The 12216-nt window shown below is 42.8% G+C and overlaps 1 protein-coding gene across 1 annotated transcript in view; it reads right to left on the bottom strand.

The window, feature by feature from the left end:
* AGBL4 (AGBL carboxypeptidase 4) overlaps positions 1-12216 on the bottom strand; it is a 669979-nt gene that overhangs the window by 347816 nt on the left and 309947 nt on the right. The window contains exon 5 of the mRNA XM_063941485.1: positions 4817-4969. Within this exon, the coding sequence (XP_063797555.1) occupies positions 4817-4969 (153 nt within the window). The remainder of the gene's footprint in view (positions 1-4816; positions 4970-12216) is intronic.

Genomic DNA, 12216 nt, shown 5'->3' with positions numbered 1-12216 from the left:
AAGTGGATACTGGAACAGCTATCTAGCAGGTATTAACCATGCTTCTCAGAGGACCTAAGCAGGAGACTCCTGTCTCCCATCATGTCACTCCACGCAGTAAAGACAGGATGGCCCCTGCACAAACTAATATTGATCTTGATGGCCATCTTGGGATAGGTCATGAAGCCTCCCTGGAGAACAGGAAGACTGGAGTCTGCGCATTAGCGCACTCTTCTTTCAACATACAGTACTTTCTGTACACAAATGAACATCCTTCACAGGTCAATTCTTCTGGCATTGAAAACTAAGTACAATGATTCTATCTCCGTGTTTGCACTCGCTGACACACACACCAGAGAGCCGAGCTAAGACCCTGCCCAGAATAACACCCCAATGCTAGTTATTCCAAGTCGTTCTAGAGTAACTGGCCACTATAATTACGGTAAATCTGGCCATGCCATTTAGATTTTTGCTTATCATTTATTCTCTCTATAGAAACAGCAAGTATATTTCTTTTGGGAGATAAAGGTCAATTTTCCATGTACTAGTCAATAAAAATAGTAATGTTGATAATATGGAAAATATACAGTGAAGATTGTCAGAGATCCCACAGTAGGACTTATATTGCTCCTGGATGTAGGAAGGAATGTAATCAGCAAGATGGGTGCATTAAACAGTCACTATAATTACAGTATTATTGTTTTTCACTGGCTCTGTATAGAAGCCTCTGCAATACTGCAAACAGTGAAATAAAACCATTTACTGTATGCCTGCCTCATTGATGAGAACACTTCTATTACTATTTCCATCAGGCAAATGGCTCTTTTTATTACGTCTCCAGAAGTTGGCAGACTCTGCTGTTTTATGTCGGAATGACCTTCAGAATTTGTTTTCTCCTTAGTATTGTGATTATTAGAAGTTCTGATGAACAATAATAAAAGAAAACAGAAAACACCACCAATCTTTAAATGCAACTTCTCAGATCTTCTCAATATTTTGCACGCAAAGGGGGACATGTACCAAACATTCTGAAGAGGATGGGCAGAGGAAATGGCCTTAGAAACCAATAAAGTTCTCACTATCATTTTATAGTGTGATAGAACCACATAGACGGAGTATAGTCTAACAAACATTATTCCACCTCAGGCAGGTTAAACAATTGCATGCAGGTTTTGCAGGTCAAGTTTCACAGGCTGTTTTAAAGCAGCAGTCAGCACAACAGGATACATTCTTTCCAATACTGTTGGTATAACAATTCCAAATGGCTCCTAACATAACCCCACACCACAGTCCTATCATATGGGCAATTGGTTCGCAGTCAAAAGCAAGACCTACTGAACAAACACATTTTTAAAAGTAGAAGACAAGTTGTAGTAATTAGCCCAGCTGAGGCTTACAACAGACCCAGCCAAAACCCGGACTGGATTCCATGAGACCTGTTGCTACTGCTCTAATCCTGCAAAAGCCTGCCGCTGCACATTAACTTCATGTGGAATCATGCTGTCCCTGCCACAATAGGTTGTACTTGATAAATAACAGCTAGAAGTTGATTGGTTGCTTGGAGCCACATCTCCATGTGAGCTCTTTAGAACGTTTGATATATCGCCTCCAAAGTAACACAAACTGGACCTCAGCTGATCTGTACATTACTACTAATAACTAGAGATGAGTAGGCTTGGTTCTTAGAGAACTGATCCCACCCAAATTTACCCAATCCAAGTGGATCAGGACTTGGATCTCCCCGCCTTCCTCACATCCGGAAACAAAGCAAAACATCATCTTTCTGGTGTCTGATCTCGGATCTCATGAGTTTTGGGTTTGGGCACCAATTTCAAAATTTTTAAATCAATGGACTGACTGCTGATTGGATGAGAGAACTGTTCTCACAGCTCTCAGTCAATGGATCCCTGGATTCTCGTCTACCCAGAGGCTGCTGCTGCCACACACAACCCAAGCATGGCAGGCACTGAGAGAGCGCTGTGTACACTGTAGTGCCCGGTCCATCATCATCCTCACAGACACGGGGGCATTTACCATCGGCGGGACCCTCCTGCCTGCTGTCAAAGTAAGTGCGCTATTAATTCTAGGCTACAGCTGGCATGTCTCCCCACAATGTATCAGACCCACAATGTTTCCAACATGCCCTGTATCCATCCTTCCCAGTATTCGACCCGCACTGTAGCCGACCCAAACTGTGTCCGACCCACACTGTATCTGACCTGCACTATAACCTGCATTGTATCTGACTCACATTGTATCCAATCCGTACTGTAATCTGCACTGTTTCCGACCCACACTCTATCCAAGCCGCACTGTATCCGACCGGCACTGTGTGTCCACACTGTATCCATCTTGCACTGTGTCCAACCCACACTGTATCTGACCTGCACTGTAACATGCACTATATCTGACTCACACTGAATCCAACCAACACTGTATATGACCTGAATTGTAAACTGCACTGTATATGACTCACACTGAATCCAACCAACACTGTATCTCAGCTGCACTGTAACCTGCACTGTATCCAACACGCACTGTATTCGACCCTTACTGTATCTCAACTGCACTGTATCTTACCTGCATTATATTCATCCTGCACTGTAACATGCACTGTATCCGACCCACATTGTGTGTCCCGTACTGTATCCAACCTGCACTGTTTCTGACCTGCACTGTATCCGACCTGCACTGTATCTGACCCGCATTGTGTGTCCTGCACTCTAACCCACACTGTATCCAACCTGCACTGTGTTCAACCTGCACTGTAACCCGCTAATATTTAACTGTATGTCCCAAAGTATAGTGCACTGTGCAACACACTGTATCCAGCTATGGTTGGGGAAATTTTGGGGAGCTGCTTTACAAAAAGGCTGATTGATAAAGGCTTTACATGGGCACAGTGCCAGTCATCAGTGGCCCGGGGCCCCCAGCACTGAGAATAGGCATGTGCTGGGGGGTATGTGCACTTGTGGAGGGGACATAGCTTGCAAGACATCTATGTCCCTGCGAATCCATAGCCTTCTTGGGGTGTTTTTCACAAAAAATACTCTTATGTGCTGCATATGCACCACCGCTGCTGAGTAACTCCCCCCCACCTTCTGCCCAGTGATCAGTATACCAGTGCGCTCCCCTGGCTCCGGTCATCTGATCGCCAGTTTACTGCACTGTGACCCTGTCATCTGATGTCTGCTGTAAATGCTGGTTCAGATGACCAGGGTCACAGTACAGGAAGCCGGCGATCAGATGACCGGAGGCATGGAGGACACCTATCACCGCACCAGGGGAGGATGTCAGTAAATGTAATAGAATTTTTTTTTCCAGCGGTGATCAGCCTGATGTCTGGCATCGGCTCCTGACTCTGCTCTTTTTGTCAGAGTGAGAATGGAGACTGGAATCGGAGGGGACTGTGGATTGTATTATCCATATAGCGTTGTTATTATTACAGGGCTCCTTCCGGTATTTTTTCACATTTGGTTTTTGTTTGTAGTCAATTTGGCCAGATCACATTTCCCATTACAAGTATGGGAAATGAGATCTGATTACTAAACAGACATGTGAATGACAGCATTTGGAGGAGTTTTCCCAATAGTGCTCCAAAAGCCATTTAATACATTTCAGTGAAACTAATATAATGTGAAAATGGTATGAAATATCTACCCCTTAGAGATAAATACATAATAATATGCTTATAATAGAACTACATGTATGATTTCACATCTCATGATCCCCTTATTCCTCTCACAATACACTAGCTTTGGGGCATGGCCTAGTAACAAAAGGAGGGTATGATATAACTGAGGTCCAGAACAGAAAACAGAGGAATAGCATAAACTGTACTGTACCTAGCATGTGTTTTCCTTGTTCTTGGCAAATTAAAAAAATAAAGTTCTGTAATAAGGTTAGAGTCAGGTCCGGCAACAAAAATCTTGGGGCATATTACACTCATCCCTCCCTGTTGGTACAGGCTGGTCAGCAATTTGCTCATCCGACATGTTTCCTCCACACCTTCTTCCCATGTCTGTACAGCCTTATCCCCTTCTGTCTCTCTATTTTCAGTCTCACCCCCATCGTGGCGTTGCGGCTCATCTGCTGTTCAGCTGCGCAATGTCATGATGTCACACTTATTGTGTAATACACACAAAAACAATTCTCATGTATTCAGTGCAGGAGGCGGCCGTCAGAACCTGGGCTGGACTCAGAGGGCTCCTGAAAGGTCAGGGTCCATAGGAGTATGTGGGGCTAGTACAAGTCCCTCCCCTTGTACCCCATACCTGCAAACCTGGTTAGAGTTGTACTCAGTGATAGCAGCCATCTGATAATGCAACATACTTTATCAATTTCACAAAGAAGAACTTATATCTCTGCTTGGCTACAGTCTTATTGGTTTTGACCAGTGGTTCCCAAACTTTTTTGAATCACGGTGCCCTAGAGTATCAGAACTTTTTTCACGGCACCTCTAGGCCAAAAGTTTCTTAATGAGAAATGTAGAAATAAATATTTCATTTAGTAAATTGTGTTTATATGTCATCCTTAGGTTCAGTTATGAGATGAGGGACAATATTTTTTTCTGTTTGTCCGTATATTTTATGATTGGCAGTCACCAGCTCTGGTTTTGCCTATCACATCTGACCATAAATAATACTGGACCACCAACCCAAGGCACCCCTGCAAGTGTCCTGAGGCACCCCAGGCTGCCATGCACACAGTTTGAGAACCACTGGTTTATACATAACACGGCTGCCTCCACTCTGAACTCCTAACCAAGCATCACACAGACTGCTATTACTCTTGTGAATGATCACCTTTTTATACAAAGCACAATTTGTATACTTACAAAGGAAAAGTCTTCAGCATTCCGACAGAGCAGCTTAGGAAATATGGCCTGTCTCTGAAATAGCGCATCCTGCTCAAAGATATTTCCATACATGAAGCCGTTCATCATGGTGGAATGGGCGTGTATGTCAATATAGAACTCCAAACTGGTTTTCTGTTGGAACAGGAGATAGTGGGTGAGTCTAAAACATTCCAGTACTACAGAATTTACCATTTATAGTTTTTGATAGATGTCAGTTGTATTTTCAAATTTAAACAATTACTGATAGATAGATAGATAGATAGATAGATAGATAGATAGATAGATAGATAGATAGATAGATAGATAGATAGATAGATAGATAGATAGATTAGTCAACAAATATCCTGTTGGAAGAACCTGAAACCAGACATCGATTCAGAATGTTACAGTCTAAAGACAGATTTCATTTAGGAGCGGTAGATTATCATGGATTAAATTAATCATTAATTGTTCCCTTGGGGCTGTTCAATTAGCCCCAAAGCCAGGCGCTATCGTGTTAGCGTGTTGAAAAAGAAATCCCTGACAAACAGTTGATCAACAGCTGCCTCGACCCTGTTAATTCACGAAACAGTGAATTTATAGATTCTGTGTGTTAACACCTGTTAACACTCTACTTGTTAACCGGCGTTAACAAGGTTATCGGGAGAAATCGGGAGTCCAGTTGAATAGCCTCGAGCTTTAATGCCTGCGGCTACCTCCATTATACACACATGGTAATTTACTGTAGGTAATTGAATGCTGGCCTTAAGGGTATGAGTCTGAGCTGAGCACATCTCTGTGAATGGGCACAAATAGTTAGTTTATACCCACACCACATGCGCAGATATGTATGTATGTATTTTTTTTCCAGCAGGGTAGCAAATTGCAGCCTCATAGAGCTTGAGTCATGGGTTTCATTCATAAACTCTATGTGTGGAGTTTGTATGTCACCCTGTGTTTGCTCTGTGTGCTCCAGATTCCCTCTCACAGTTCAGAAAATACTGTAGGAACGATTAAAATACTATATAAACAAAATGTGTTATATAAGGAACAACAACAATAATAAAAATAACTAGCTGATTTGTCCAGTTCTAAAGGTTTGCTTAGTGGGTGTTTGCAAATAACTGTCACAGTTTCCAGACCACCCAGCAGGTCACATGTTCCAGGTGCATAGGCAGAGTTCGCCAACTGTCACAGTTTCTAGACCTTTAATTTGGTATACAGCATGTCAACGGGGGATCAGTATGATTTCCCGAATGACAGGATCCTGGCGGTCGAAATACAGACACCGGAATCCCGACCTTGATTGCAGCGTATCCCCTCACGGGCTTACTGCGCTCACCATGCTTCATTCGTGGCGAGCGTGGACCACCACCCAAGTGGAGTTTTTGGCTGGCAGTCGAGGATTTCGACCGCCAGGATCCCGACAGTCGGGACTCTAACCACATACCATCAGCGGCATCATAGAAATATGTTACTCAAAAGTTGTCCTTCTGCTATTAATATATAGATGATGTTGGATGTTACCATAGGTTTGCTTTTATATATAATTTGTAGTAGGGATTAGAGGTCTACTCCCTTGGATGCAGTATTGTAACCTAAGCCAAATAGCCATAGGCAAGGAGATGAGAGGGGGACAGCAGTGTATATTTGCCCCTTAAGTATGAACTGCAAGACTACCTCAAAGATATCCTTACAATCATGTTGTCTGGTGAGCACAGAGCCGGCCCTAACCAATATGATGCCCTAGGCAAGATTTTGGCTGGTGCCCCCTAGCACTGCCACTAGTTCTGCAGGAAATGCCTGGCATGAGTCAGCTGGCAGCTCTACTAACGTCGGGCGCCTTTTGTTTATGAAAATGCATCTTATTTGCATTACTATGTGGCTAGGATGCACAAGCAGCTTCTGCTGATTAAAATTATATGCGGCATGTCTATATTCTGTGTGCGACTGCGGCTGTATCTGCATACGAAATGCTACATTACATTGATTTCCAGGAATACACACAACGTAGCATTTCGTATGCAGATACAGCCGTAGTCACACACAGAATATAGGCATGCCGCATATCATTTTAATCAGCAGAAGCTGCTGGTGCACCTAAGCATACCAAATGCCCTAGGCATTTGCCTAGTTTGCCTATGCCTAAGGCCGGCTCCGGGTGAGCAGGTATGGGAGGGCCAAAGTGCCTGCTGCTTTTCCTGTTTATTAAGCAGGTTTGAAATAGAGTCTTCTAAATTCGATGAAGAGGTTTGTAGTCTCCAGTTGTACCCTTACCTGGAGAGGAAATATGGAGGTTTCCATATTTTTACCTAGCCCAACCTTTGTATATAATAATAATAATATTTTTATTTATAAAGTGCTCTTTCTCCAGCAGGACTCAAAGAGTTTTACAGAAATCAAAAACAATGCCTGTAATACAGAAGATGTAAGTAATACAGCAATAGGCAAGTTGCAGAGATATAGAATGAAAACCTTGAGCTCACAGTAAGCATAATGCATGATTGGTGTAGCCATTTTGGGTAATAACTTCTACGGGTTGTGTATTTCACCCTCACATGTACTGGGTGAGGCAGCCATCTTGGGCGCGCTGCATAGGATTACCCTGGGTGGAATATAGGGCCTAATTCTGAGTTGGGAATAGAACCTGTGTACCTGTGCAAACCATGGGCCCGATTCAGACCGATTAGCCTGTTCTCATCGCACTGTAAGAGTAAGTCCTGGGCTGCGCACAGAGTGCACACACTGGATTTTTGCAGCTCTGCAAACACATGCGATCGCACACTGGCACGGGGCGAATGTACACTCCCATTGGGCGGTGACTATCTGAACGCAGGACAGCAAAATTAGCAGCCCAGCGATCAGGTCTGAATTATCCCCCCATGTTGCAATGCCAGTGGTGTAATTGCATTTCTTTTTGAACATGCAGGGTAAATACTGGCAGCTTTTGCATGTAGCCTACAAATACTTAACAGTTTTATTTTTAAACTGCAACTTAGATCTGAGTTTGGACATTATAGTTCCAAATCTAAATCCTTCTGCACATTTTAAATCTGCTCCACATGCGGGTATATTTACTAAAGTGTGGGTCTTTAGAAGTGGAGATGTTGCCCATAGCAACCAATTTGATTCTACTTATTATTTACAGTATCTTTCACCTGCTAGGTTAGTCAGTTCCAACCTCGATCCTCGAGGCACATTAACAGTCAGGTTTTAGTGATATCCAGACTTGAGCGCATATGGTTATTTACGGAGGTACTAATTAACGGAGGTACTAATGAAGTCACCTGTGCTCAAGCAAGGATATCACTATAACTTGGACTGTTAGTGTCCCTTGAGGACCGAGATTGTGAATGCCTGCTTTAGAGGATCAAAGCTAGAATCTGATTGGTTGCTATGGGCAACATCTCCACTTGTAAAAACCAGCACTTTAGTAAATATACCCCCACAGTGCAGCATGGTTTTATCCAGGTGTAAAGTTACTTGCTCTTATTTGCTTTGCTCCCAACTCAGAATCAGGCCCATAGTCCTATGATAGGCCTGAAAATGTATTAATGTCTCCAGCCCACCGCAGCTCTGTGCAATTCATTCTTCAATTGTGTGGTTAGATGAAAACCAGACAGATCCATCCGCTCTTCACTTTTAGCCTGTGCTATTCCATTTATTTCCTTAACAACAATACTGTATGTTTGGCGTACTCAATCTTGATTTCTTTTTATTACATACAGAGCCGTAACTAGACATTTTAGTGCCCTGGGCCAGCAAAAATCATTGGTGTCCCCCTCCCCCATATTTTTTAAACAGGAACATAAGGAGAGCACTGGCACCCAGTGAAAGAACTTGCTATGATGCCTCTTCACACATTATATATATACATTTATAGAACGCCTATACTTACAGAATGCTCCCAAGAAAATGGATTTGGACGCCAACCCTCTTATACTATCATTTTGAACTTAATTTGAGAGCTCTTTGTCATTTAGTTAAATTATCTTTTATTTAAATCACATATTTATTAGCAGTCATACCCAGGACCTTCAGTCACATCCTCCTTTATTTAAAGCACACATTTTAAAATACTGTCATACCCAGGTTTCTAACCCATGGCCTTCCATATTGCAGTCAGACACATTACTCATGGAGCTATTTGCTCCTATGCGGACAGTATGAGAGGGTCTTGAAATGTGTACCTTAAATAAAGGAGTTAGTGCTTAGAGACGGGAAAGGGGAAAGGTGTCAGGTGATGCTTAGAATTAAAGAGAAACATGTTGCAAGTGAGATTAATAAATACAGAAAATTGACAGGTGCTGCAGAATAGCACCCCCTGCTTTGCGGTGCCCTCTGTGTTGGCACATATAGCATCACCCTACTTATGGCCCTGATTATATAAGTGCCTGCCACAACTGCTATTCCATCATAATTTCTGTAAAGTTTTTCCTTCTGTCTCCTTTACTCCTGTTTCAAAGCTTGAAATATACTGCTCTCCTGTACGAAATTAACTTTTTATGTGTTTGGATGGAGGAAGCCAAACAAGAGTTATAAGAGAAGGGTTCAGTGTGTTTTAGGGCAATTTGGAGGCAAACAGCTGTCCTGTCCCCTGACAGCTGGAACTAGCTACATGGCCTGAGGTCTCCAGAGAGCCTTGCCGAAAAGGGCCACTAGCTGTGGAAGAACAACTTGTATAAAAGTATTTTATTCCCTTGGGCGGGAAATAGAAAAAGAAAAGCTGAAACCAAAAAATGTCACTTTACTTCCATGATTATGTCAGTATAATTCTGTTCTGAAAATATATATATACTGTAGACACCGCCTATTGGGGGTAATTCCAAGTTGATCGCAGCAGGAATTTGGTTAGCAGTTGGGCAAAACCATGTGCACTGCAGGTGGGCAGATGTAACATGTGCAGAGAGAGTTAGATTTGGGTGTGGTGTGTTCAATCTGCAATCTAAATTGCAGTGTAACAATAAAGCAGCCAGTATTTACCCTGCACAGAAACAAAATAACCCACCCAAATCTAACTCTCTCTGCACATGTTATATCTGCCTCCCCTGCAGTGCACATGGTTTTGCCCAACTGCTAAAAAATGTCCTGCTGCGATCAACTTGAAATTACCCCCATTATGTAGAAAAACTAATTTCTCATAGTCCCAAATATACAAAGAGGGCATATTTAGTACTATACGCAGTTTTAATGCACATGTGATAAATATTTTTCACACAAATTTACAAAGTTTCTCATGCTCCTATAAGACCCAGTCTTGGCGAAGAGCAATGTGATAACGTAACACTATCAGACTGCTTCCTGGTTCAGGTCACCGGTGACACTGCACATGCGCGACCTCTCTGTAAAAATATTCACATTTGTAGCCCCTAGGCTACTATAGGATAATGCCGACTGGAAATGGCGTTATCCTAACAGGCCATGGGGGCTCTGAAATTGTCAGATTTGCCAAGCTCCAGAATAGAATACATTCCTAAGCTTGGCCCTGATAGGATAATGCCATTTCCACGCAGCGTTTTGCACATGTGCGAGCAGATAGGACCATGCATGCGCAGTTCAAAACTGGTAAGACTGCCTTTGTATGCAGGGGCATATTAAGAGAGTAGGGGGCCCATGTGCAGTCTCCCTTCTCACTAGCGGGCAGCACAGCGTATTAGTGAGTAGACTCTGGCACTGTGCCTGAGTCTACTGCGCATGCGCAGGTCTTCAGAGAAATGGCTTGGTAGCCATTTTACTGGTGATTTTTCTACTGCGCATGCACTAAATGAACAGCAGCTGCACCATTTGTTTTGTGATTTGTGCAGCGCTGCCACTGCTGATATGGAACTCAGGAAAGGTTGGTACTGAAGAAATGTATTATTTATTTATTTATTTATTAGCAGTTTCTTATATAGCGCAGCATATTCCGTTGCGCTTTACAATTAGAACAACAATTATAGAACAAAACTGGGCAAAGACAGACAGACAGACAGACAGACAGAGGTAGGAAGGCCCTACTCGCAAGCTTACAATCTATAGGGAAATAGGCATTGATACACAAGGATAGATGCTACCTGTTACATAATGGTTTCCCAGGCTGCTAGGTTCTTAATGGGTTGTATATGATATGATCACCCAGCAATGTTGGAAGACAAAATGTGAGTTTATGTGGACTGTACAGAGGGGATGTAACTTGATAGGGAAGCTGTTAAGGTTATGTGTGTGGGTCTGAAATTTGGTAGGCTTGTCTGAAGAGATGAGTTTTTAGAGAACGTTTAAAGGTTTGGAGACTAGTGGAGAGTCTTATTGTGCGTGGGAGGGCATTCCACAGAGTGGGTGAAGCCCGGGTAAAGTCCTGTAATTTTAAGTGGGAACAGGTAATACATGTGGATGAGAGACGCAGATCTTGTGCAGAGCGGAGAGGTCTGGTAGGGAGATATTTTGAGATGAGTGAGGAGATGTATGATGGTGCAGTTTGGTTAATAGCCTTGTATGTAAGTAAAAGTATTTTATATTTGACACGGTAGAAAACCGGTAACCAATGCAGGGACTGACAGAGCGGATCGGAAATGGATGCATCCTGCGCCCATTATAGATATACTATGTGGCCTTACCGACTCACGCATGTACTATTTGCAATATAGCTCAAGGCAAGACAAAGGGCCTAATTCAGATCTGATTGCAGCAGCACATTTGTTCTCTAATGGGCAAAACCATGTGCATTGCAGAGGGGGCAGACATAACGTGCAGAGAGTTAGATGTGGGTGGATTATTTTGTTTCTGTGCAGGGTAAATACTGGCTGCTTTATTTTTACACTGCAATTTAGATTTCAGTTTGAACACACACCACCCAAATTTAACTCTCTCTGCACATGTTACATCTGCCCCACCTGAGGTGCACATGGTTTTGGTCATTAGAGAACAAATTTGCTGCTGCCATCAGGTCTGAATTAGTCCCAAAGTCCACTTCGCATCAGCATTTCACTGATGTGGGGCTGCCAGAGCTCACTCATCGAGGAGGTAGGTGTAAGCAGGATTACGCCAGCTGGGTTTTTTTGGTTTGTTTTTATGACCAACTGTAGATTGGCAAACCCGAAGTACTGTATTTGATATAGCCGCGTGAGGTTGGCTCATAAGGAGTAAGTGATTTTTTGAAAACTTTAGAAAAAATAGTGCAACTAGAGTTGTTACAAATGGGTTCAAATGTATAGATAGACAGTGTCTAGTTAGACAGTCAATAGGTCAACTCTATATGGTCAACATGGTCAAAAGGTTGACGGGTGAAAGGGTGATTGTGCTTATGGTTTACAGAATGCCACTAAGTTCACCCAGGATGCCACTAAGATCATTTTTCACTCACTGATTATTTCCAGACTGGACTACTGTAATCTCCTAACTGGCCTCCCTGACAATTACCTCTC

Source organism: Pseudophryne corroboree, chromosome 9 (assembly GCF_028390025.1).
Source record: "Pseudophryne corroboree isolate aPseCor3 chromosome 9, aPseCor3.hap2, whole genome shotgun sequence".
In the NCBI taxonomy this organism is placed as follows: Eukaryota; Metazoa; Chordata; class Amphibia; order Anura; family Myobatrachidae; genus Pseudophryne; species Pseudophryne corroboree.
The sequence above is the reverse complement of the archived record's forward strand: the minus strand, read 5'-3'. Positions and strand labels throughout refer to the sequence as shown.